The sequence below is a fragment of the Oncorhynchus masou genome, chromosome 29 (assembly GCF_036934945.1).
Source record: "Oncorhynchus masou masou isolate Uvic2021 chromosome 29, UVic_Omas_1.1, whole genome shotgun sequence".
NCBI classification, from domain to species: Eukaryota; Metazoa; Chordata; class Actinopteri; order Salmoniformes; family Salmonidae; genus Oncorhynchus; species Oncorhynchus masou.
In genome coordinates this window covers 15,364,802-15,392,588 of record NC_088240.1, presented here as the reverse complement: position 1 = coordinate 15,392,588, position 27,787 = coordinate 15,364,802, and the positions used below count along the sequence as shown (strand labels likewise).

At 43.5% G+C, this 27,787-nt stretch overlaps 2 protein-coding genes across 3 annotated transcripts in view; one reads left to right on the top strand and one right to left on the bottom strand.

Moving 5' to 3' along the window:
• Positions 1 to 25,206, top strand: part of LOC135519473 (target of Nesh-SH3-like) — a 51,410-nt gene extending 26,204 nt beyond the window's left edge. Inside the window, 10 exon segments of the mRNA XM_064944706.1 lie at positions 4,595 to 4,669; positions 5,462 to 5,575; positions 10,441 to 10,530; positions 11,140 to 11,349; positions 13,770 to 13,875; positions 14,680 to 14,759; positions 18,657 to 18,686; positions 18,804 to 18,962; positions 23,431 to 23,553; positions 23,780 to 25,206. Coding sequence (XP_064800778.1) covers positions 4,595 to 4,669; positions 5,462 to 5,575; positions 10,441 to 10,530; positions 11,140 to 11,349; positions 13,770 to 13,875; positions 14,680 to 14,759; positions 18,657 to 18,686; positions 18,804 to 18,962; positions 23,431 to 23,553; positions 23,780 to 23,895 — 1,103 coding nt within the window. The 3' untranslated portion in view covers positions 23,896 to 25,206.
• A 379-nt stretch (positions 25,207 to 25,585) lies between these two features.
• The window catches only part of LOC135519057 (protein TFG-like), a 29,056-nt gene continuing 26,854 nt past the window's right edge, over positions 25,586 to 27,787 (bottom strand). The window contains exons 7-8 of one of the 2 annotated variants that reach the window (XM_064944101.1): positions 27,539 to 27,625; positions 25,586 to 27,382 (exon numbers count right to left, since the gene is read on the bottom strand). In XM_064944101.1, coding sequence (XP_064800173.1) covers positions 26,994 to 27,382; positions 27,539 to 27,625 — 476 coding nt within the window. In that variant the 3' untranslated portion in view covers positions 25,586 to 26,993. The remainder of the gene's footprint in view (positions 27,383 to 27,538; positions 27,626 to 27,787) is intronic. The other variant, XM_064944102.1, reaches the window with a different exon arrangement.

The following is a 27,787-nucleotide window of genomic DNA, read 5'->3' as shown; positions in this document are numbered from 1 at the left end:
TTCAGAGACTTGTCCCGAAGCCACTCCTGTGTTGTCTTGGCTGTGTGCTTAGGGTTGTTGTCCTGTTGGAAGGTAAACCTTCACCCCAGTCTGAGGTCCTGAGTGCTTTGAACCAGGTTTTCATCAAGGATCTCTCTGTACTTTGGCTCTATTCATCTTTCCCTCGATCCTGACTAGTCTCCCAGTCCCTGCTGCTGAAAAACATCCCCACAGCATGATGCTGCCACCACCATGCTTCACCATAGGGATGGTGCCAGGTTTCCTCCAGATGTGACGCTTGGCATTCATCATTTCATCAGATCATATAATCTAGTTTCTAATGGTTTGAGAGTCCTTTAGGTGCCTTCTACATAGTAGTGCGGGCGGGCTGTCACGTGCCTTCTACAGAGTAGTGGCTTCTGTCTGGCCACTCTACCTTAAAGGTCTGATTGGTGGATTGCTGAATAGATGTTTGTCCTTCTGGAAGGTTCTCCTTTGTTTTGGTAGCCTTCCCCAGATCTGTGCCTCGACACAATCCTGTCTCTACGGACAATTACCTCCACTTCATGGCTTCAAGGACGATCAATGGAATCAGAATGTACCAGAGTTCAGTTTCGAGTCTCATAGCAAAGGGTTTGAATACTTATTTAAATAAGGTATTTCATTTTCTTTATTTTTGAAATTTGCAAAAATATCTAAAACCTTTTTCCACTTCGTCAATAGGTGGTATTGTGTGTAGATTGATGAGAAAAAAACAGATTTAGTCAATTTTACATTTGACATTTTACATCACAAAATGTTGAGAAAGGGGAGAGGTCTGACTGCTTTCCGATTGCACTGTATGTTGCAACAAGCATGACAGTCATTTTGTAAATCAGTGGAAAATATTTTCTCAGGGAATATTGTTCTGGGCAAACCTAAAGCACAGTGTTTTTCACTGTCTTGCCAGAGGATTCTGATAGAAACCAGCACACACAACAATCTACTGCTGGTAAAGCTCACACTTCAAAACAGTGTGTGTGTGTTTATATTTGTGTGGGAGCATGTGTGTGTGTGTGTGTCACTGCTGTTGTAAAACAATGCAGCGGTTAAGTGTTTTTCACCCAAAGAGACCAGTGAGTGTTTTGTGGGGTGTTGTGAATAATCTGGTTCTCCCATAGACAGATGCAGGGTTCAGGATGATAAACAGAGCTTCCTCATGATGTCACACCTTACGTTCCCATAACGCTGATCCCCATCACCCAATGAGCAGTCAACAAAAGTTGAAGATTTAATTTTTGGGGGAAAAAAGCATTTAAGAAGCCACAAGGTTTTACGCACAGCCACATTTTCTTTGGCTGAAAGCGACACACACTGTGGCTCTCCAAGACTTTCCCACGCTTGGCTTCAGGTTCTACTTATCCTTGTCTGGTCCTCGTAGCCCCATTGAGGTTGGAGCTCAGTCTGATTTACCCTTGAAAGAGTGACAGGCATGCAGGGACAGATCCGACTGGGCCATGGGGTCGACACAAGCCAAGTTAATATTTATGAATGTGTTGTGGTGGTGGGGGGGGGGTAATATTTATGAGGGGGTTTAGTGCTGATAAGGAGGGCTTAGGAACAGTAGATACCCTGGAGGAGATCACAACCACTAATCATCCTCTTGAGATAAGAATGTGCCAAGTGGAAATGGCCTGATGTTACATGGGGCCACCTGGGCTGCACACTGGGTGGTCAGAGCTATAGACACTACAGTGAATAGAATGAACCAGTCTCCCAAGCATTCAAAGAACTGCCTCAATCGCGCTCAGATAGTGCCTGCCACATCAAAGTCAACAGACCTGAACTAGGGTTGCCAACCCTCTCAGTTTGGCCAGGAGAAAAGATATTCAGGGAGAATTTCCTGAACTGGATTGCTTAATCGTAGATCTGATTTCAGTCTGAGTGGCCTGTTCTGAGTTTGATACTTCAGAGTCTTCATCACAGAGCTTTGCCCCGAAAATCAGTCCACAGCCTGCTAATGCTCCAACAGACTTTAAAAGAACATCATTTAGCGGGAGTTTCAACTGGCGTCCGCCTTATTCCCTGGGTTGTGTTTAGTCTGATCCTATTCGTAGTTTCTGGAATAGGAACAATACAGGGATTGTGAAGAATTTTGGCTTGGCTGTAGCAGAGGATTAATTGAGACCAGGTTTCTTGCTTTTCATCTAAAAGATATAGGAACATGCATCAAATGTTACGGTGTCTCAGGGGTCTATTCAATCAGCTCTGCTTTAGTTGACATCCACATAGTGGCTGTTTTGGCGGTGTCGGAGGAGGAACTGCATTAGAGCTGTTAAATCCACAAGCTGCTCCTGTGGCATTATCCCTAAAGCCAACATCGGCATTGGTTGCTCGGAGTCACATTAGGAGAAATCTCATTAAGACTTTTTTTAAATAGTTCGGACACTGGAATGTGAGATGTAATCAACAACTCGATTAGTCTGATAGAAATCCTCATTATTTAGTTTAATGATTTTCAAATTGAGCGTAATTATTTCTACAGGAAATGACTACACTTTCTGAATTATAACGCAAGTGGGACGGTGTGGCTTTGTGGCAATAATCAAGAGCAGTTGCTCATTGATTTGACAGCTGCAGTTCCACCTCCGACACCGCCAAAATATCAGCTACAGTGCCTTCAGAAAGTATGCTGGCCATTTGACTTTATACACATTTTGTTACATTACAGCCTTATTCTAAAATAGATTAAATAATTAAACCTATTCAGCAATCTACACACACTACCCAATAATGACAAAGCAAAAACTTTTTTTTTTGTCATTTGTGCAAATTTATAAAAAATTAAAAACAGAAACACCTTATTTACACAAGTATTCAAAAACTTGAGATGAAAAAAAACTTGCTATGAGACTCAAAATTGAGCTCAGGTGCATCCTGTTTCCATTGATCATCCTTGAGACATTTCTACAAGTTTATTTAATTCCACCTATAGTAAATTCAGTTGATTGGACATGATTTGGAAAGGCACACACCTGTCTATATTTGGTCCGACAGTTGACAGTGAATGTCAAAAACCAAGCCATGAGGTTTAAGGAATTGTCCTTAGAGCTCCGAGACAGGATTGTGTCGAGGCACAGATCTGGGGAAGGGTACCAAAACATTTCTGCAAGATTGAAGGTCCCCAAGAACACAGTGGCCTCAATCAATCTTAAAAAGTCCTGCGTCCTCTTCCTGACCAAGAACCCGATGGTCAGGCTGACAGAACTCCAGAGAACCTCTGTAGCACTCCACCAATCTGGTCTTTATGGTAGAGTGGCCAGACTGAAGCCACTCCTCGGTAAAAGGCACATGACAGCCCACTTGGAGTTTGTCAAAAGGCACCTAAAGACTCTCAGATCATGAGAAACAAGATTTTCTGGTCTGTTGAAACCAAGATTGAACTCTTTGGCCTGAATGCCAAGCGTCACTTCTAGAGGATACCTAGCACCATCCTTACGGTGAAGCATGGTGTTGGCACCATCATGCTGTGGGGATGTTTTTCAATGGTAGGGACTGGGAGACTAGTCAGGATCGAGGCAAAGATGAACTGAGCAAAGTACAGAGAGATCCTTGATGAAAACCTGATCCAGAGCACTCAGGACTTCAGAAAGGGGTGAAGGTTCACTTTCCAACAGGACAATGACCATGAGCACACAGCCAAGACAACGCAGGAGTGGTTTCAGGACAGGTCTCGGAATGTCCTTGAGTGGCCCAGCCAGAGCCCGGACCTGAACCCGATCAAACATCTCTGGTGAGACCTGAAAATAGCTGTGCAGCGAACCTCCCCATCCAACCTGACAGAGCTTGAGAGGATCTGCAGAGAAGAATGGGGAAACTTCCTAAATACAGGTGTGCCAAGCTTGTAGCGTCATACCCAAGAAGACTCAAGGCTGTAATCGCTGCCAAAGGTGCTTCAACAAAGTACTGAGTAAAGCGTCTGAATACTTATGTAAATGAGATATTTCATTTTTTTCTATTAGCAAACATTTCTAAAATCCTGTTTTTGCTTTTTCATTATGGGGTATTGTGTGTCGATTGATGTGGGAAAACACTATTTAATACCTTTTTGAATAAGGCTGTAACCTAACTAAATGTGGAAAAGGTCAAGGGGTCTGAAAACATTCCGTATGTGTCGGCTATCACTGGTAAATGCTTGATCTTATTGAATCTATGCCTCGGTCTTGCTGACAATTTCTTTGAATCCTCGTGTGGTTTTTAGGTTTCTTCTGACTGCTGCTCTTGTGTTTTTTATGTGACGGCTAGGTTTATAGTTGAAGGTTATTAAGAGTGTATGTGCTGTTACTCATAGCCTTTGGCTGTGCAATGTAGTAGGAATTCTCAACATCCAATCCATCCAAGTCCAATCTGTTGGGCCTGTTTGTATGGCAATGCTTCTGTCCATCACCATCTCCTCTCCAGTGGTTCAGTTGACACTGCGGATTCTCTCTTCTTCATCCCTCTTGAAAAGTATTCCACTGTTTTTTCAAAAGCACAATATTCATCCTCAGTTATGAGTTAATAGGCCTCTCAACAGTGCACTCCAGCGGCCTCCAAATATGTAGTTCCTAACCCTGCTATGGCCTCTATTTCCCAGGCTCCTCTGCAGTCCTGCGTCCCTCTCTTCCTGTCAACAAGAGGCCCAACCTGGTGGGGAAAACAGGGAACAAGGGTGAGGGACTGAACTGACCACTGTTTTGGCTGCTGAATACTTTGACTTCTTTTAAAGCAACACTTCACAAGTTTTGCATCTTAATTTTGTCGTATTTTGATGGTTCTTCCTTCCCTCAGTAAAGTTCTAAAGCGCCTTGCAATTCTCTGAAGAATACACACACAGCTTTAAACCACTTCTCTGAAGAATACACACACAGCTCTAAACCACTTCTCTGAAGAATACACACACAGCTCTAAACCACTTCTCTGAAGAATACACACACAGCTTTAAACCACTTCTCTGAAGAATACACACACAGCTTTAAACCACTTCTCTGAAGAATACACACACAGCTCTAAACCACTTCTCTGAAGAATACACACACAGCTTTAAACCACTTCTCTGAAGAATACACACACAGCTTTAAACCACTTCTCTGAATAATACACACACAGCTTTAAACCACTTCTCTGAAGAATACGCACACAGCTTTAAACCACTTCTCTGAAGAATACACACACAGCTTTAAACCACTTCCCTGAAGAATACACACACAGCTTTAAACATAACAACTGTGTGTGAGTGCCTGTGATGAGTGCGCACCTGCCAGTATGTATGTGTGCAGTATGTGTGTGTTGTTCTGACTCACTTCTCTTACATAACACCAACACAATTATGCAACACACATATTTAATATATTTTCCTTCGGCAGGAAAACCTCTTAGAGATACACCTGGCTGGGTAGCAGATGATCACAACTGTATCTGTAGCTAATATGACTGAGCTGTGTTTTCTACCCCATGTCCTCAGATAAGCCTATAGACCTGAAGCAGGGAGACAAGGCATCCATCTTGAAGTCCTTCCCTCTGGTTACGACGAAGCCCTCCAAACAAAAGACCACAACCATCGCCCCGGCCTTGAACGGTACGGTTCAGTGACTGTGTTTCAAAGAATATACACTATATAAATACAGTGCATTTGGAAAGTATTCAGACATCTTCATTTTTTCCCAGATTTTTTTCCCCCCTCGTCAATCTACACACAATACCCCATAATGACAAAGCAAAAACAGGTTTATAGAAATGTTAGGAAATTTACAAAAACTTAGAACCGGAAATATTTACACAAGTATTCAGACCCTTTACTCAGTACTTTGTTGAAGAACCTTTGGCAGCGATAACAACCTCGAGTCTTCTTGGGTACGACGCTAGAAGCTTGGCACACCTGTATTTGAAGAGTTTTTTCCATTCTTCTCTGCAGATCCTCTCAAGCTCTGTCAGGTTGGACAGGGAGCATCGCTGCACAGCTATTTTCAGGTCTCTCCGGATATATTAGATCGGGTTCAAGTCTGAGCTCTAGATGAGCCACTCAAGGACATTCAGACACTTGTCCCGAAGCCACTCCTGCGTTGTCTTGGCTGTGTGCTGAGGGTCGTTGTCCTGTTGGAAAGTGAACCATTGCCCCAGTCTGAGGTCCTGACCAATCTGGAGCAGGTTTTCATCCAAGATCTCTCTGTACTTTGCTCAGTTCATCTTTCCCTCGATCCTGACTAGTCTTTGACTTTGGGCTAACTCAAATCTAACTCAAATCTGGCTGTCATGTGCTTTTTACTAAGGAGTGTCTTCCGTCTGGCCACTCTACCATAATGTCCTGATTGGTGGAGTGTTGCAGAGATGGTTGTCCTTCTGGAAGGTTCTCCCATCTCCCCAGATGAACTCTGGAGCTCTGTCAGAGTGACCATCGGGATCTTGGTCACCTACCTGACCAAGCCCTTTCCCCCCCGATTGTTCAGTTTCACCGGGCGACCAGCTCTAGGAAGAGTCTTGGTGGTTCCAAACTTCTTCAATTTAAGAAGGATGGAGGCCACTGTGTTCTTGTGACCTTCAATCTTGCAGACATTTTTTGGTACAATATCCCATATCTGTGCCACGACACAATCATGTCTCTGAGCTCTACGGACAATTCTTCAACCTCATGGCTTTGTTTTTGCTCTGACATGTACTGTCAACTGTGGGACCTTATATAGACAGGTGTGTGCCTTTCCAAATCATGTCCAATCAACAGAATTTATCACAGGTGGACTCCAATCAAGTTGTAGAAACATCTCAAGGATGATCGATGGAAACAGGATGCCCCGGAGCTCAATGTCGAGTCTCATAGCACATTTTCGGAATAGTTTTGTTAATAAGGTATTTCTGTTTTTATTGTTAATACATTTGTAAAACTGTCAAAAAACCTGTTTTTTCGCATTGTCATTATTGGGTATTGTGTGTAGATTGATGAGGAAAGTAATTTATTTAATCAATTTTAGAATAAGGCTGTAACTTAACAAAATGTGTGAAAAGGGAAGGGGTCTGAATTCTTTCCGTATGCACTCTATAGAAGTATGTGGACAACCCTTCAATTGGTGGATTCAGCTATTTCAGCCACACCCGTTGCTGACATGTGTATAAAATGGAGCACACAGACATGCAATCTCCATAGACAAATATTTACTGTAGAATGTCCTTACTGATTAGCTCAGTGACTTTCAATGTGGCACCGTCATAGGATGCCACTTTTCAAACAAGTCAGTTCATCAAAATTGTGCCATTCTAGTGCTTCCCCTGTCAACTGTTAGTGCTGTTATTGTGAAATGGAAACATTTAGGAGCAACAACGGCTCAGTCGCAAAGTGGTAAGCCACACAAGCTCACAGAACAGGACTGCTGAGTACTGAAGCGTTTAACACGTAAAAATCGTCTGTCCTCGGTTTCAACACTCACTACCGAGTTCCAAATAGCCTCTGTAAGCAAATTCAGCACAGTAATTGTTTGTTGGGAGCTTCATGAAATGGGTTTCCATGGCCGAGAAGCTGCACACAAGCATAAGATCAACGTGTGCAATGCCAAATGTTGGCTGGAGTGGTGTAAAGCTCGCCGCCATTAGACTCTGGAGCAGTGGAAACATGTTCTCTGGAGTGATGAATCACGCTTCACCATCTGGCAGTCCAATGGACAAATCTGGGTTTGGCGGATGCCAGGAGAAAGCTAACCTGCCCGAATGCATAGAGACAACTGTAAAACTTGGTGGAGGACAAAACATGGTCTGGGGCTGTTTTTCATGATTCGGGCTCAGACCCTTAGTTCCAGTGAAAGAAAACCTTAACGCTACAGCATACCATGACATTTTAGACGATTCTGGGCTTCCAACTTTGTGGCAACAGTTTTGGAAATGTCCTTTCCTGTTTCAGCATGACGATGCCCCATGCAGAAAGTGAGGTCCATTCAGAAATGGTTTGGCAAGAATGGTGTGGAAGAACTTTACAGGCCAGGCCTGTTCTTGTGGCTGAATGGAAGCACATTTCCGGAGGAATGTTCCAACATCTATTGGAAAGCCTTCCCAGAAGAGTGAAGGCTGTTATGGCAGCAAACTCCATATTAATGCCCATCATATTGGAATGCGATGGTCAACGAGCACGTGTCCACATACTTTTGGTCATGTAGTGTATGTGTTTTTTTGCACTTTTTACAAACTTTTATTTGTTCAAGGGAGCCCAATTGAGACCATGGTATCATTCACAATGGTGTCGTGAGAACAAACAATTCATAAGTCAACATGATGATTCAGTAAAATAGAAAAAATATATAAGATACACTACATTTCAACAACACAAATCAATTATCACTATCAACCAAAACACTCGCAAACCTCTGGAAACCTCAGTGAGTGAATTCATCCCTCATCAGCGTTCTAAACTGCCCTATTGGCACCAAGGTTTCCAGATGTAATGTGGATTGTAAATTATACCAAACATGGGGGGGGGCGTTAAAACCTAGGACTGTTTGACATAGGTTGGTAGAGACATGAGGGACTTCAAGAGTTAACCAACCATGTGAGCGGGTTTGGTGCCTCATATTTTTATTCTTTTTAAAATTTATTTATTTAATTTTACCCCCCTTTTTCATGGTATCCAATTGTTAGTAGTTACTATCTTGTCTCATCGCCACAACTCCCGTACGGGAGAGAGGAGAGAGGAGGGTCAAAAGCCATGCGTCCTCCGAAACACAACCCAACCAAGCCGCACTGCTTCTTAACACAGTGCCATCCAACCCAGAAGCCAGCCGCACCAATGTGTCGGAGGAAACACCGTGCACCTGACGACCATGTTAGCGTCAGGCCCGCCAAAGGAGTCACTATTGCGCGATGAGACAACCCGGACGATTGTGCGATGCCCCATGGCCCTCCCAGTCGCCTGAAACAGAGCCTGGGCTCGAACCCAGAGTCTCTGGTGTCACAGCTAGCACTGTGATGCAGTGCCTTAGACCACTGAGTCTCTGGTGTCACAGCTAGCACTGTGATGCAGTGCCTTAGACCACTGAGTCTCTGGTGTCACAGCTAGCACTGTGATGCAGTGCAGTGCCTTAGACCACTGAGTCTCTGGTGTCACAGCTAGCACTGTGATGCAGTGCCTTAGACCACTGAGTCTCTGGTGTCACAGCTAGCACTGTGATGCAGTGCCTTAGACCACTGAGTCTCTGGTGCCACAGCTAGCACTGTGATGCAGTGCCTTAGACCACTGAGTCTCTGGTGTCACAGCTAGCACTGTGATGCAGTGCCTTAGACCACTGAGTCCCTGGTGTCACAGCTAGCACTGTGATGCAGTGCCTTAGACCACTGAGTCTCTGGTGTCACAGCTAGCACTGTGATGCAGTGCCTTAGACCACTGAGTCCCTGGTGTCACAGCTAGCACTGTGATGCAGTGCCTTAGACCACTGAGTCTCTGGTGTCACCGCTAGCACTGTAATGCAGTGCCTTAGACCACTGAGTCTCTGGTGTCACAGCTAGCACTGTGATGCAGTGCCTTAGACCACTGAGTCTCTGGTGTCACAGCTAGCACTGTGATGCCGTGCCTTAGACCACTGAGTCTCTGGTGTCACAGCTAGCACTGTGATGCAGTGCCTTAGACCACTGCGCCACCCGGGAGGACCCTCAAGTATTTTTATACTTGAACAGAGAATTGAAATATGTTGGAGGCTTGTGCAGAATAGCTTTGTAAACAAAAAGGGAGAAATGAAGTGATACACTTCTATGGTACCACAACATCCAGGGGGTTTAGAGAATGCTGCAGTATGATGAATAGTGTGACCATAATTAAGAGGTGGTAGGGAGGTTGCCTGTACAACCTGCAGGATATATTTCTATAAAAGAAGCCCATTTTAAATCTCAGCTTTTTTAGCTAGCTCATCCGTATGTTTTTTAAACATACCATTTTTGTTAATCCAAAAGCCCAGATATTTACATGCACAAGTGTCATCTGCATACAGATGAATGTTACAGGATTTTTCAGATAGACCAACATAATTTATATAAATAGTAGAGGACAGGTCCCAAAATTGACCCTTGCAGGACACCTTTAGTAGTACTGAAGTAACTTGACCTGACACCATCAAGAAGCACACGTGTCCTGTCTGACAGATAGTTCCCAAACCATTTGCAAGACGCCTTGTCGAGGCCCATTTCAGTATCAACGTCCTTAGATATGCTGTGGGTCTATAAATATAGAAACACAGTGATGCCTATGATCTAAGCAATTTAACACTGCTGAAACATCAAGAATATCATTTGAAGTGCTTAGCTGAAGTGCTTAGCTGAAGTGCTTAGCTGGCGGCTGCGGACTGTAGGACTGAGCCAGAGATTGAGGACAAAATTCTGCCGGGGAATGTTTGACATATCATCACAGTACTCTCATAGCATGCACACACACACTCACTCTGTTGTTTCTCAATCTCATCATCCATCTCTCTGTAGCCACTCGTAATGAGCCAGGTGACAACTCTTCTGTGTTCAGCTCTCTGCCTGCTTCGGAAGTGGACGCCTTGGGCAAGAAGCGCTTCGTAGGTAAGGACACATGCATCATAACAGTCTTCAACAACTCCCCATGACCTAACTCCCGGTGGACAGGGGCTGGAGGATCACTGAGGACAATAGCCTGGAGAACATTAGCCTTTCGTGCTTCCTCTTACCACCAGTTGTTTTGGATTTGTCTTGTCTGTATCCAGATGGTTGGCTGAGCTCCAGCTGATTTAGAACTCTTGTCTATGAAGTACAGATGTCAGAGATGTTAACAATAATACCACTATACAGCTGATCATAAGCTGTTCGAGGTCTATTTCAATGAATGCAATGTATAATTAATTGCATGTAACCCGGATGTAGAACAATATGTGACAGTACATTATAAGTGCTCTGAAAAACATGGACCTAAATCTGTAGTTACAATGTTTTAATGGTTCTCATTCTATTGTGATTCTCTGTAGATCAGATGGTAGAGCTTGGCGCTAGTAATGCCAGGATAGTGGGTTTAAAGTGTAAAATGTAATCCTATGCCGCATTACTGAAAGTCGCTTTGGATAAAATCGTCTGCTAAATGACGTATGTTATCCTACAGAGTTCTGTGTCTTTTAAGATATTATTGTTTGAGCACCAACCCTTTAATGTCTTTTCCAGCCCCTCATGTGCTCTATAAGACGGACAAGAAGCCAGACGAGCCGTGTTCCATAACACACTCCCTCAGCTTCTTCCCTGAGGAGGAGGGGGTGGAGCAGAACGTCACCGCACCCCCCCGCTTGTCCCCCTCCAATGTCACCGTGGTGACCGTGGAGGGATGCCCCTCCTTCATCATCCTGGACTGGGAGAAAACTGACAACGACACCACAGGTTTGTGTGTGAGTGTGTCTTCGTATATATGTGTGTGTGTGCACGTATACGTGTGTGCATGTGCGGGTGTGTGTGCTTATACGTGTGTGTGTGTGTGTGTGTGAGTGTGTGTGTGCGTGTGTATATGCGTATATGCGCGTGTATATATATATGTGTATGTGTATGTGTGTGTGTGTGTGTGTGTGTGTGTGTGTGTGTGTGTGTGTGTGTGTGTGTGTGTGTGTGTGTGTGTGTGTGTGTGTGTGTGTGTGTGTGTGTGTGGGCGTGTGCGTATGTGCGCGTATATATGTGTGTTTGTGTGTGTGTGTGCGAGTGTGTGTGTGTATGTGATTGTGTGTGTGTGTGTGCTGATACATGCGTGTGTGCGCATATATACAGTGGGGCAAAAAAATATTTAGTCAGCCACCAATTGTGCAAGTTCTCCCACTTAAAAAGATGAGAGAGGCCTGTAATATTCATCATAGGTACACTTCAACTATGACAGACAAAATGAGGGAAAAAAATCCAGAAAATCACATTGTCGGATTTTTAATTTATTTATTTGCAAATGATGGTGGAAAATAAGTATTTGGTCAATAACAAAAGTTTATCTCAATACTTTGTTTTATACCCTTTGTTGGCAATGACAGAGGTCAAACGTTTTCTGTAAGTCTTCAAAGGTTTTCACACACTGTTGCTGGTATTTTGGCCCATTCCTCCATGCAGATCTCCTCTAGAGCAGTGATGTTTTGGGGCTGTTGCTGGGCAACACGGACTTTCAACTTCCTCCAAAGATTTTCTGTGGGGTTGAGATCTGGAGACTGGCTAGGCCACTCCAGGACCTTGAAATGCTTCTTATGACGCCACTCCTTCGTTGCCCAGGTGGTGTGTTTGGGATCATTGTCATGCTGAAAGACCCAGCCACGTTTCATCTTCAATGCCCTTGCTGATGGAAGGAGGTTTTCACTCAAAATCTCACGATACATGGCCCCATTCATTCTTTCATTTACACGGATCAGTCGTCCTGGTCCCTTTGCAGAAAAACAGCTCCAAAGAATGATGTTTCCACCCCCATGCTTCACAGTAGGTATGGTGTTCTTTGGATGCAATTCAGCATTCTTTGTCCTCCAAACACGACGAGTTGAGTTTTTACCAAAAAGTTATATTTTGGTTTCATCTGACCATATGACATTCTCCCAATCTTATTCTGGATCATCCAAATGCTCTCTAGCAAACTTCAGACGGGCTTGGACATGGCTTAAGCAGGGGGACACATCTGGCACTGCAGGATTTGAATCCCTGGCGGCGTAGTGTGTTACTGACGGTAGGCTTTGTTACTTTGGTCCCAGCTCTCTGCAGGTCATTCACTAGGTCCCGTGTGGTTCTGGTATTTTTGCTCACCGTTCTTGTGATAATTTTGATCCAAGGGGGGAGATCTTGCGTGGAGCCCCAGATTGAGGGAGATTATCAGTGGTCTTGTATGTCTTCCATTTCCTAATAATTGCTCCCACAGTTGATTTCTTCAAACCAAGCTGCTTACCTATTGCAGGTTCAGTCTTCCCAACCTGGTGCAGGTCTACAATTTTGTTTCTGGTGTCCTTTGACAGCTCTTTGGTCTTGGCCATAGTGGAGTTTGGAGTGTGACTGTTTGAGGTTGTGAACATGTGTCTTTTATAGTGATAACAAGTTCAAACAGGTGCCATTAATACAGGTAACGAGTGAAGGACAGAGGAGCCTCTTAAAGAAGAAGTTACAGGTCTGTGAGAGCCAGAAATCTTGCTTGTTTGTAGGTGACCAAATACTTATTTTCCACCATAATTTGCAAATAAATTCATTAAAAATCCTACAATGTGATTTTCTGGATTTTTTTTTCTCATTTTGTCTGTCCGAGTTGAAGTGTACCGATGATGAAAATTACAGGCCTCTCTCGTCTTTTTAAGTGGGAGAACTTGCACAATTGGTTGCTGACTAAATACTTTTTTGCCCCACTGTATAGTTGTGTGTGTATACGTGTGTGTGCGTGTATACTAGTGTGTGTGTGTGTGTTTGTGTGCCAGCGTGCGTGCGTGTGTGTGTGTGTGTGTGCAAGAGCACATGCGCAGAGGTTCATAATGCTCTCTAGGTTATTGAAGAGTGAAGTCCTAACTCATAAGACTCTATTGCAATGGGTCTTTTAATAACATCCTGAAACTCCATCTGTGCTCCATCAGGATAACTCTACAGTCAGAACATGTCGTGGAAGTGAAGTGTTGCGACAACATATTTTCACAACGCTTTCTTTGGCCCAGTCCTTGTCAACCCCACCCAAATCCTCAGAGTCCTGTCTTTAAATGTTATATTTGCCTCGTTAAGACACATAAATCACATATGTATGATATCAATGAGGTTGTAAAGATATAATTAAACATGTTGTGTGGATTTGCTGCTTCTCTTTTGATCAGAGTATGAGGTCATTTCAAGGACCCAAGGACCAAATGGAGAAGAGGTGTCCATCCTGACTACCAACCAGACTCACACTGCTGTGGAGAATTTAAAACCAGAGAGCAGGTGTGTGTCTGTGTTTGTTTTTATGTGGTGTTTGGAGGCTTGCTGGAGCAGAGTTGGGTTGGGAAGGTTCATTGTGTTTCTAATTATGCTGGATCCTGATATTGGTGTTGGCTGGGAGTTAAAGATTCATAGAATGAACCAGATTAACCAGAACCTTATCCTCGGCTGGGTCTGTTTCACCCACCACAACATCTGAACATCACATACTTTTTGGAACAGCCATTAGCAAGGTGTGTGTGTGTGTGTGTGTGTGTGTTTTTGTTTAAGTGAGAGAGTGTGAATGTATATGTGTGTGTTTAAGTCAGAGAGTCTCTGTGTGTGTGTGTCTGTGTGAGAGAGAGCATAGGAGAGAGAGGCAGAGAGAAAGAGAAAGTCTTAAGTCTTATAGTGCTGGAGACGGGTGGAATATAAACTCAAGCTCCACAAAGTTTAAGATTATAGCGAACAAGTGTAACTAAGGTTTATTTTTGTGTACGTGAAACACAGGTGGCTGGTGGCACCATAATTGGGGAGGACGGGCTCATAGTAATGGCTGGACTGGAATTAATGGAATGGTATCAAATACGTCAAATGCACGGTTTCCATGTGTTTGATACCATTCCATTCACTCCATTCCAGCCATTATTATGAGCAGTCCTCCCCTCAGCAGCCTCCTGTGATGTGGAATCTCCCGTTTGCATTCCTTTGCTGGGAAAGCTATCTCACCATGGCGATCGGAATAGAAAGTTCTGTATATAAAAAGGAGATTTTGGAATGACTGAGCTGGTTTAACATCATGCTGACTTTATCTCTTTCCTTTTTCAGTTACGAGTTCAAGGTAAAACCCAAGAATGAGCTTGGAGAAGGGCCTGCCAGTGAGGCGGTGTCGTTCAACACAGAGTCAGGTAGGTGTAGAGCCAAAATGGACTCCACTGTATCAAATCAAATGTTATTGGTCACATACACGTGTTTGGCAGTTATTGTGGGTGTAGCGAAAGGCTTGTGTTTCTAGCTCCAACAGTGCAGTAATATCTAACACGTAATATCTAACAATTCCACAACATATACCCAATGCTCACAAATCTAAGTAAAGAGATGATGAATTAAGACTATGTTTATTGTTTATTGTTTACTATTATTATTATTATTATTATTATTTATATATATATATATATTTATTATATTATGTCTTAAGAATATATAATTATATGGATTGAGCAATATCAGAGCGGCCAGTATGTCCGATTACACTTACATAATGGAGCCGGAATGGAGGCCAGCTCCAGATAGAAGTTCCCATTGGGCATGGATATATCTATGATCAGCTTTCCATTCCCATATCCAAATGTTAACCGTTGATGGAAACCATGCAAAAGGGACCATAAATCAGAACCTTGACCATGGACCACAATTCCCACTGTTGGCATTATAGAGCCCCATTGGCTGGGCCAGTAAATTAGTAAAAAAAAACTTGAATCACAATCTTACTGTTTCAACTTGAATACTTTACATTAGCTTGGCTCCGCCTCTAAGTGCTGTATCAAACACTGATATCACATGCTTTTCAGACATGTGTCGCTAATTAGTTTATTGCTCATGGTATTAACCTTTGGTCAATAGATGTGTGTGAGTAATTAGCTGCTCTCTATTAGCATGGCCTAGCATGTCAGAGGTGTGCAATAAGACTGTTGTTCATGACTCCAACATGCCTTTTCCATTTTGGTAACCTTGGCGATCACTGGGTGATGTCTGGTCGAGACCTATCGGTCCTGTCTGTCTGTCAGGCTTTTCATCACTCCTCTAATCAAAAAACAACACACACTCGTCTCCAGGAAGAGATGGAGAACTATTACCAGGGTTCAACTTTGCGAGGGGGTTGTTTGGGGACTTGATCATGTTGGTTATAGTTAGGTTTAGTGCTCTATTCAATCAGATCCACTTTAGCCGACATCCGCATAGAGGTTGTTTTGGCGGTGTCGGAGGTGGAACTGTGTTAGAGCTGTCAAATCCACAAGTGGCTCGTGGCATTATACAAGAAGCAGGTTAAACAGCGTGATCAATATACAGGTACACTTTGTGCTGGGGACAATAAAAGGCCACTAAAATGTGCAGTTTTGTCACACAACACAATGCCACGTCTCAAATTTTGAGGGAGCTTGCAATTGGCATACTGACTGCAGGAATGTCTCCCAGAGCTGTTGCCAGAGAATTGAATGTTCATTTCTCTACCATAAGCCGCCTCCAATGTCATTTTAGAGATTTTGGGTACGTCCAACCGGCCTCACAACTGCAGACCATGTGGAACCACGCCAGCCCAGGACCTCCACATGCGGCTTCTTCATCTGCGGGATCGTCTGAGACCAGCCACCCAGACAGCTGATGAAACTGTGGGTTTGCACAACCAGAGAATTTTGGCACAAACTGCAGAAACCGTTTCAGGGAAGCTCATCTGTGTGCTCATTGTCCCCACCAGGGTCTTGACCTGACTGCATTTCAGCGTTGTAACCGACTTCAGTGGGCAAATAGTCGCCTTTGAAGGCCACTGGCATGCTGGAGAAGTGTGCTCTTCATGGATGAATCAGCGTTTCAACTGTACTGGGCTGACGGCAGACAGGGTTATGGTATGGGCAGGCATAGCTAAGGACAACGAACACAATTGCATTTTATCGATGACAGTTTGAATGCACAGAGATACAGTGACGAGATCCTAAAGGCCCATTGTCGTGACATTCATCTGCTGCCATCATCTCATGTTTCAGCATGATAATGCACGGCCCCATGTCGCAAGGATCTGTACACAATTCCTGGAAGCTGACAGTGTCCCAGTTCTTCCATGGCCTTCATACTCACCAGACATGTCACCCATTGAGCATGTTTGGGGTGCTCTGGATCGATGTGTTCGACAGCGTGTTCTAGTTTCTCCCCAAGTGGGAAAACATTCCACAGGCTTGCGAAGGAGATTTCATGCTGCATGAGGCAAATGATGGTCACACCAGATACTGACCGGCTTTCTGATATTACGATATATGTGACTAACAGATGCATAGCTGTATCCCAGCCGTGAAATCCATAGATCAGGGCCTAATGAATTCATTTCAATTGACTGATTTCGTTACATGAACTGTAACTCAGTAAAATCTTTGAAATTGTTGCATGTGGCATTTATATTTTTGAACCTAAAGGGGACATTGCCATTGGCTGCACAGAGTCACATTAAGGTACATCCCATGCAGCCTTGTTAAAAACTGATTTGGGATCGGGGGCAGCATTTTCACTTTTGGATGAATAGTGTGCCCAGAGTAAACTGCCTCCTACTCAGTCCCAGATGCTAATATATGCATCTTATTATTAGTATTGGATAGAAAACACTCTGAAGGTTCTAAAACTGTTTGACTGATGTATGTGAGTATAACAGAACTCATAAAGCAGGCAATACCCTGAGAAATCTGAGGTTTGAAGTTCCGCTTGCGGAACCCCAGTCCTAGACAGGTTTAACAAGTTGGAACACTGGAATGTGAGATGTAATCTACACCTCCATAAGGAACACTGGAATGTGAGATGTAATCTACACCTCCATAAGGAACACTGGAATGTGAGATGTAATCTACACCTCCATAAGGAACACTGGAATGTGAGATGTAATCTACACCTCCATAAGGAACACTGGAATGTGAGATGTAATCTACACCTCCATAAGGAACACTGGAATGTGAGATGTAATCTACACCTCCATAAGGAACACTGGAATGTGAGATGTAATCTACACCTCCATAAGGAACACTGGAATGTGAGATGTAATCTACACCTCCATAAGGACCACTGGAATGTGAGATGTAATCTACACCTCCATAAGGAACACTGGAATGTGAGATGTAATATACACCTCCATAAGGAACACTGGAATGTGCAATGTAATCTACACCTTCATAAGGAACACTGGAATGTGAGATGTAATCTACACCTCCATAAGGAACACTGGAATGTGAGATGTAATCTACACCTCCATAAGGAACACTGGAATGTGAGATGTAATCTACACCTCCATAAAGAACACTGGAATGTGAGATGTAATCTACACCTCCATAAAGAACACTGGAATGTGAGATGTAATCTACACCTCCATAAGGAACACTGGAATGTGAGATGTAATCTACACCTCCATAAGGAACACTGGAATGTGAGATGTAATCTACACCTCCATAAAGAACACTGGAATGTGAGATATAATCTACACCTCCATAAGGAACACTGGAATGTGAGATGTAATCTACACCTCCATAAGGAACACTGGAATGTGCAATGTAATCTACACCTCCCTTAGGCTGATTGAAATCTTCAGTATTTTGTTTAATGAATTTCAATTTGAGCGTCATTTTTTCTAATGAGCCTACACTTTCTCGTTCTGAACTTCTAACCTGAGAGGGAGGGTGTGGCTTTGTGACAAGAGCAGCTGCTCAACGATTTGACAGCTTCAACATCAGTCATAGTCACATAATAGCTACAGATGGACTGGATTTTGGGATTCATAACATATCTGTTAGGCACACTATTGAAATCAATTAACTAACATTCACAGCAATATTGTGTCCAAACAGAAATAAGAGTGACTGAGCTGGATTGGAGCTGGATCTCCATCACTGATAAAGAGGAGTGATTGGACCAAAGGCTCTTTGCCCTGTAGTGAAATCAGACTGGGAGGGACATGACTATGTAGCTGTCCATGTGCAAGTATTGTTTATAACTGTATTAATGCAGTAATAATGGACTGATGTGTGACTAATGATGTTTTCTCTCCTTCACAGCGGACCCTCGGGTGAGTGAGAATGTCTCAGGTCAGTGGACTCAGTATGTCATGTTCACAATCATTTTTCTTCCATAGTTTGTGTCCCGTTCTCTGTGCCATAGTGTCAAATGAAAATCCTTAAATATATTCTCTCTCCTGCCTCCAGGTAAAGCTGCTATATGGACACAGTTCCCCTTCAAGGCAGATTCCTACTCGGAGTGTAACGGGAAGCAGTACGTGAAGAGGACCTGGTACCGCAAGTTTGTGGGCATCCAGCTATGCAACTCCCTTAGATACAAAATCTACATGAGCGACTCGCTCAACGGTCAGTATAGTATAGTATAGTAAGAGGGTTGCCTTGGGAAATTATTCAGACCACTTGACTTCTTCCAAATGTTGTTAGGTTACAGTAGGTTACAGCAGGTTACAGTAGGTTACAGCAGGTTACAGTAGGTTACAGTAGGTTACAGTAGGTTACAGTAGGTTACAGCAGGTTACAGTAAGTTACAGTAGGTTACAGCAGGTTACAGCAGGTTACAGTAGGTTACAGTAGGTTACAGCAGGTTACAGTGGGTTACAGCGGGTTACAGCAGGTTACAGCAGGTTACAGTAGGTTACAGCAGGTTACAGCAGGTAACAGTAGGTTACAGCAGGTTACAGCAGGTTACAGTAGGTTACAGCAGGTTACAGTAGGTTACAGCGGGTTACAGCAGGTTACAGCAGGTTACAGCAGGTTACAGTAGGTTATAGCTGGTTACAGCAGGTTACAGTAGGTTACAGCAGGTTACAGCAGGTTACAGTAGGTTACAGCAGGTTACAGCAGGTTACAGTAGGTTACAGTAGGTTTCAGCAGGTTACAGCACGTTACAGTAGGTTACATTAGGTTTCAGCAGGTTACAGCACGTTACAGTAGGTTACAGTAGGTTACAGCAGGTTACAGTAGGTTACAGTAGGTTTGCGAGAGAAAACAATATTTGACACCTGTTTTCTCAATGACATTCAAATCAGCATTGAAAAAAGGTGCATGTTTAAATTTTTTCCACCTGAGCGAGTCTGACCAGAATTCAGAGACCACTATGATGACACACCAAATGGGTTTGATGGATCGTGGGAAAAGCACTGCAAATGTAAACACTGTATAGCCTCATAACATGGTTAAAACAATCATTTTGATATCATGGATGGTCAGTCCTGTATAGCCTCATAACATGGTTAAAACAATCATTTTGATATCATGGATGGTCAGTCCTGTATAGCCTCATAACATGGTTAAAACAATCATTTTGATATCATGGATGGTCAGTCCTCGCATCCAAAGCTCTGACTATTAATCTGAGAGTGAATACATTTCTCCAGGCCCATCCCTCAGCTTTTACCAAAACAGAGGCGGGTGAGGTTTTGTTACTGTTTCATCTGTGGATTTGCCCTTTAAACAGCTGCATATTATCAAGATATCAAAGTGTCACCAACAAAATGTTAAATATGCCTATAGCAATGTAGTATATGGCATTCATTTTTCACATGTAAATAGCACATTTCAGTAGTGCTCAAAGCATGCCACTCCATGAGGACAGCATTTATTTTTCAACTCCAAATCAATCAGTCCCCCATGACAACAAAATCATAAATAACAGCGTAGAGCTGGCTAATAAGTCCTTCGTTTTGGGGTTATGCTCAGGTAAAACAATTTGGCTAATCTATACTTCCATATTTCCAAGTCCTTTCTTGAAGATCAAGGGGTATAACATTTATTGGAATAACTGGAATTCTGATCAAATTATATTTTTACATTAAAAACCAAAGTTTAACGTATTAAAATTATATGTAGTAGAAAGTGATGGGTTAGAAGAAGCCTACACAAACAACGCACAAAGTCAAATGTAACATCCATATGTGGCCAGCCATGTAAACTTTAACATTGCAGCATAAATCAATAGATGTGGTTCAATTGGTAACATACATTTTTGTCTTCTTCTAATGCCTCTTAAGGGGAAAGTAATCTAAACGTAACTAAATGTAATCAGATTATGTTACTGTGTTTGGGTAATCCAAAAGTAACATTACTGATTACAATTTTGGACAGGTAACTAGTAACTGTAATGGATTACATTTAGAAAGTAACCTACCCAACCCTGGTGAGACAGCCTTATTCTAAAATTGATGGATTTTTCTCATATCAATCTACACACAATGGCCCATAATGACAAAGCAAAAACTTGTTTGTAGAAATGTTTCCACAGTTATTAAAAATATAAAAGTATTCAGACCGTTTACTGAGTACTTTGTTGAATCACCTTTGGCAGCGATTACAGCCTCAAGTCTTCTTGGGTATGACACTACAAACTTGGCACACCTGTAATTGGAGGAGTTTCTCGCATTCTTCTCTGCAGATCCTCTCAATCTCTGTCAGGTTGGATAGGGAGCGTTGCTGCACGGCTATTTTCAGATCTCTCGAGAATTGTTTGATCGGGTTCAAGTCTGGGCTCTGGCTGGACCACTCAAGGACATCCCGAAGCCACTCCTGCGTTGTCTTGGCTGTGTGCTTAGGGTTGTTGTCCTGTTGGAAGGTAAATCTTCGCCCCAGTCTGAGGTCCAGGACCAGGTTTTCATCAAGGACCTCTCTGTACTTTCCTCTGTTCATCTTTCCCTCGATCCAGTCTAGTCTCCCACCCCATGCTGCTGAAAAACATCCCCAAAGCATGATACTGCCACCACCATGCTTCATTGTAGGGATGGCGCCAGGTTTCCTCCAGACGTGACACTTAGCATTCTGGCACTCTACCATTAAGGCCTAATTGATGGAGTGCTGCAGAGATGGTTGTCCTCCCATCTCCACAGAGCAACTCTAGAGCTCTGTCAGACTGACCATCGGGTTTGTGGTCACCTCCCTGTTCAAGGCCCTTCTCCCCCGATTTCTCAGTTTGGCCTGGCAGCCAGCTCTAGGAAGAGTCTTGGTGGTTCCAAACTTCTTCCATTTAATAATTATGGAGGCCACTGAGTTCTTGGAGACATTCAATGCTGCATAAATGTTTTGGTAGCCTTCCCCAGGTGTATGCCTCGACACAATCCTGTCTCAGAGCTCTACGGAAAATGTATTTGACCTCATGGCTTGGTTTTTGCTCTGACATGCACTGTTAACTGTGGGACCTTATATAGACAGGTGTGTGCCTAGCCAAATTATGTCCAATCAATTGAATTTACCACAAGTGGACTCCAATCAAGTTGTAGAAACATCTGAAGGATGATCAATGGAAACAGAATGCACCTGAGCTCAATTTCGATTCTCATAGCAAAGGATCTGAATACTTATGTAATCCAGGTATTTCTGTTATTTTTTAAATACATTTGCAAAATGTTTAAAAACCTGTTTTCGCTTAGTCATTTTGGGCTATTGTTTGTAGCTTGCTGAGGAAAGAGTTTTATTTAATAAATTTTAGAATAAGGCTGTAACAAACAAAAGGTGGAAAAAGTCAAGGGGTCTGAATAGTTTCCGAATTCACAGTATACACTGAGTGTACAAAACATTAAGAACACCTGCTCTTTCCGTGACATAGACTGACCAGGTGAATCCAGGTGAATGCTCCACTCTTAGAAAAAAGGTGTTATCTAGAACTAAAAAGGGTTCTTTCGCTGTTGCCATAAGACAACCGTTTGAAGAACCCCTTTTGGTTCCAGGTAGAACCCTTTTGGGTTCCATGTAAAACCCTTTCCACAGAGGGTTCTACATGGAAACCAAAAGAGTTCTATCTGGAACCAAAAAGGGTTCTCCTATGGGGACAGCCGCAGAACCCTTTTGAACCCTTTTTCAAAGAGTGTGTGATCTCTTATTGATGTTACATAATCTACACTTTAATCAGTGTAGATTAAGGGGCGGAGACATGTTAAAGAAGAATTTTAAGCCTTGAGACAATTGAAACATGGATTGTGTATGTGTGCCATTCAGATGGTGAATGGGGAATAAAAAATATTTAAGTGCCTTTGAACGGAGTATGGTAGTAGGTGTCAGGCGCACCGGATTTGTCAAGAACTGCTAAGTTTTTCATGCTCAACAGTTTCCTGTGAGTATACTAAAAATGGTCCACCACCTAAAGGACATCCAACCAACTTGACACAACTGTGGGAAGCATTGGAGTCAACATGGGCCAGCATCCCTGAATAACACTTTGGACACCTTGTAGAGTCAACATGGGTCAGCATCCCTGAATAACACTTTGGACACCTTGTAGAGTCAACATGGGCCAGCATCCCTGAATAACACTTTGGACACCTTGTAGAGTCAACATGGGCCAGCATCCCTGAATAACACTTTGGACACCTTGTAGAGTCAACATGGGCCAGCATCCCTGAATAACACTTTGGACACCTTGTAGAGTCAACATGGGCCAGCATCCCTGAATAACACTTTGGACACCTTGTAGAGTCAACATGGGCCAGCATCCCTGAATAACACTTTGGACACCTTGTAGAGTCAACATGGGCCAGCATCCCTGAATAACACTTTGGACACCTTGTAGAGTCCATGCCCCGATGACTTGTGGCTGTTCTGAGGGCAAAAAAGGGGACAACTTAATATTAGGAAGGTGTCCCTAATGTTTTGTACACTCAGTGTATGTTTTCCTCTGTTTATATTGTCTTGTCTCTGTGTACGTGTGACTATAAAGGACTTGTGTATGTACGACTAAAGGATACAATGGAATTCTGAACGAGGTGTAACCAACTAAAATTATATAATCTCAAACAACATTATTTAACCTATAGCATCATACAGAGCCATAACCTTTGACCCTGTGCAGGCAAGTTCTACAACATCGGGGACCAGACTGGTCATGGGGAGGACCACTGCCAGTTTGTAGATTCTTTCCTGGACGGACGAACAGGCAGCCAGCTACTGGCCGACCAGCTTCCCAGCCGATCAGGTAGAGTACCATCAACTGGGACCCATTAGAAATATCAGTGGCAGAGAACCACTTGTACAGGTGTCCATGACCACGGTTTCTTGTTCACTTTTCAATGACTACTAAAGATTTCTGTTTCAGGGTTAACTATGGGAAACAATGATCTCTAGACTATGTTAAGACCGTTCACATCCCAAACCATTTTTAAAAGAAAGGTTCTCACTATTCTTTTGCTCTCATGTCTCAGGTTTCTACCGGGCTATGCGCCAGGAACCGGTCAACTTCGGCCAGATCGGAGGGAACTCGCACGCCACCTATGTCGGCTGGTACGAGTGCGGAACACCCATACCTGGGAAATGGTAAGACCCCTCCACCAAGGAGGTGGCCAGGAAGATGCCTGACTGGAAGAGGGATTATTTTACCAGGCTGAAAGGAGGACTGAGGAGGCCTGAGGGGAGGTGGGCTTCTCTGTTACCATGGAGATGCACCTTTCTGACTATCTATTTGTCAGATGGCAACAGCCCACATTCCATTGTATAAAAGTGTACAGGACCATACTTGTCACGAACTCTGTTAGGCACATTTGTCATATCTCCTTAAATCTCATCTCACTATTTATCAATCACGACAACATGAGAAAATACTCAACCTGTAAACAAGGATGAGAAGTTGGTAAAAGGTTTTTCAGAGTGCTTCATTAAACATGAACACCGGTAACTGTTGGGAAGCTGGCTCCCGAAAAATGTAATAATGTGTATGGTTTTATTTATCAAGCAGTTGTTATTCATGTACCTTGTGGTTTCGATTGGCCAGTCTATTAAAAGGGTTGCTACAAAAGCATTAGTTGTCACTCATACAGATACGGTCTATACTCAATACCCTTTCTTGATTGGTCCTGTGGGATTAACAGTTGCAGTTTGCACAATATGAAAGTATTAAATATGTATATGTGAAAGAACAATATTTCTGAACTACTATCAAGTCTCAACATTAAGTTTACAAAGCAAGGCGGTTCCACAGACTAGAAGTGTGTTAATCACTTGGAAAAACACCTGAATGGGTTCTTTAGCCAATGAATGTCCAAATATTAAGTAGAGATCATCAGATACTGGGATTCACTCAGTTGGAACGAACAGCATAAGGATATGCTTTGTTCTTTCATCTTCAATGTTCTAACTTCAACTCATCTCAATTTGGAGAATGATTGCCAGGAATCCGTTACGTGGATGTGGTCCTAAGCTCATTGCAAGTGACCACAATTGTCCACCTCTGGGGCGTGTTCAGTGGGGTGCACCATTGCAGAATGTTCAGATGTAATGTATTGGGTTTGTAGGATGAGGAATTGTGTCAGTTCTATACGTTACATTTCTACCTACAACATTTAGAACATTTCCCCTCACTGACGAAACTCTTTGTTTTTAGCCTTGGAATGTTTTCTACAGTTTTGTTAGCACAACCTGTTCGTCTGAGTTATATTATATAACATGTACATAAAGGCTTCTTTTTAGTGTGGAAATAAACAAACAAAGATTACATTTAACATTTTGTACAGTTGCTCAAAATTGGCTGCAGTTGTATTTTCAACCCAATTCTTTGGGAGAAAGTGTTTATAGATTGTTCCAGATATGTACAACCATTTCTGTATCTATTTTCAACAATAAATCCTTAAGTATGGTTCTGTTTTTACTACTTCTACGACTCAAATTGGTTGTAAATGCATTGTGCACATGAAAGTGTGTGTTCATGTCACACACACACACACACAAATCATCAACACATGCCCCGTTTCACTCATTTCTCCATTAGTTCTGACTGCAGACAGGCAGAGCTGAGGGACCTACCACACACTCCCTCACCACACATCCCAGCCAACCACAACGCCCGATTAGGAAAACAAACAGCAACAGCAGCATTACCACACTTTTCCAAATCCACTCTGGTGGGATACGAAAGGCTCTCGGAAGCCAAGCTCAACACGGAGCCGTGAACTCACAAACCACAGTGTGAGGGAAGGAGTGAGGGAGAGAAAGAATCAAAACAATGACATGCTTCCAAGGTTTCAAAACCTTTATTGGGTTTTAGAGAAAATGTTACAGTTTAAACAAACTAAATGACACTTCAAGGTGGAAAATCTGACTGATATATTAATACAAACCATTGAGGAAAAAAATGTATGAGAAAGAGAGAGTGATAAACCATAAGGAGGTGATCTAAGAGGCTAAACATGGTAGGACCCTTCTGGAAGGTCAAAACTACACCTCCCATATTGTACTCAAGCGAGGGGCAGATTCCATGACACGACATAATACCAACGTTGATGAAAACGAGTTGTAAAAAAAGTATAAAAAAAAAAAAAGGGGATGAACACCATTTTCATAGAAGCATCTGTTGACACTCAGCAAACTATCCTCAAAAGATCAGTTAAATGCAATACGAATCAACATCATCTGTTGACCAGCGGATACAGGTGCATTTACAGCCATCAGATGACGATAAGACAGCCTTCATAGTTCAGCCTGTTTTGTTCTCCCAGCTTACAGACTGACTACATGGTCACCAGGGTTCAGCACTATTTCAACTGACAACTAGAAATTAAAACATTTAAAAACATTTTGAAATAAATAACTTTGACTTTTCAGTTTATTGAGAAGTCATTGAAAATGCCCTTTTTTTAATTATTGAATTGTACATTTTAGTTAACTTCCTGAATTGACTGCCTTCAATTCAAATTGAGCCCACCCTGATGACAGACACATAGGGTGTGGGTAGGGAACATTACATTTCAAATAACAGGGCCATAAAACATGGGTGTGTGTGTGTGGTGATGGGGTCGAGACAGAACACAGACAATAACACATGGGTTTGTGTGGTGATGGGGTCGAGACAGAACACAGACAATGACACATGGGTTTGTGTGGTGGTGGGGTCGAGACAGAACACAGACAATGACACATGGGTTTGTGTGGTGGTGGGGTCGAGACAGAACACAGACAATGACACATGGGTTTGTGTGGTGGTGGGGTCGAGACAGAACACAGACAATAACACATGGGTTTGTGTGGTGGTGGGCTCGAGACAGAACACAGACAATAACACATGGGTTTGTGTGGTGGTGGGCTCGAGACAGAACACAGACAATAACACATGGGTTTGTGTGGTGGTGGGGTCGAGACAGAACACAGACAATAACACATGGGTTTGTGTGGTGGTGGGCTCGAGACAGAACACAGACAATAACACATGGGTTTGTGTGGTGGTGGGGTCGAGACAGAACACAGACAATCAGATGGGGGGGGTTGTAGTTTGTTTTGGATATGGACTCATCAGTGACTGAGGACTGACAGAAGGACGGATGGACAGATTAGCAGACCATGTTTACCGAACCCAGGCCAAACAGAGCCAGCCAGGACACAATGGGGAGGGGTGGGTGTGTGTGGATAACGTTTTCCGTTCCTTCTCTTTTACCGGTACCCAGGGCCAGGCTGGGCATAGCCCGAGCCGAAGGGGGGCCGGTTGCGGGCATAGGGGTTGGACGCCCCAGGAGGGGGGGTAACGTTGCTACCGGGGGGAGGAGTGTAGCTGGGACGGGCCTGGTAACCCTGGCCAGACTGGGAGGTGGGGGGTAGGCTGTAGTTGGCAGGCTGGTTGGCCTGGGAGGTGTAGTTTTGGGGAGGGAAGGCCCCTGGGGGGTACTGCTGGGGACCCTGGGGTGGAGTGGCCTGCTGTTGGCCTCCCTGAAAGCCGGGGGCTGGGCCCTGGCTGGGGGCGGGGGCCTGGGAGGTGGGGGCAGGGTAGTTCTGGAACTGCTGCTGTTGAGGCTGGGGGGTGCCGTGCTGGGGGGTGCATCCTGCTGAGTGAGAGAGAGTTGGGGGGAGAAGTACAGTACAACTTTGGATTGTAATCGATTTCACATTCATAGCATCATTCCTGTGAAAGTCTGGGCCATTGTTATAAGATCAGCATGTCCGTCTTGGACCTTTTCAGAGGGAAAGTGTCACTGTCTTACCAGGGTACTGCATGCCATACTGCTGCTGCGGTGCAGGCTGCTGGGGAGGGAATCCACCTGGAGACTGGTACTGCTGGTACATCTGACCTGGAGAAGAGAGATGGAGGACATCAGTATGACAGACACACACACCTGGGTGTCTGGATGGAACCAGACAGGATCGTCTTAATGCAAACAGCCCCGAGCACTAAAATAAAACAGGACTGGTTCTTCAAAGCCCTGCGCCTAGACACTCTCTATGGCACATTA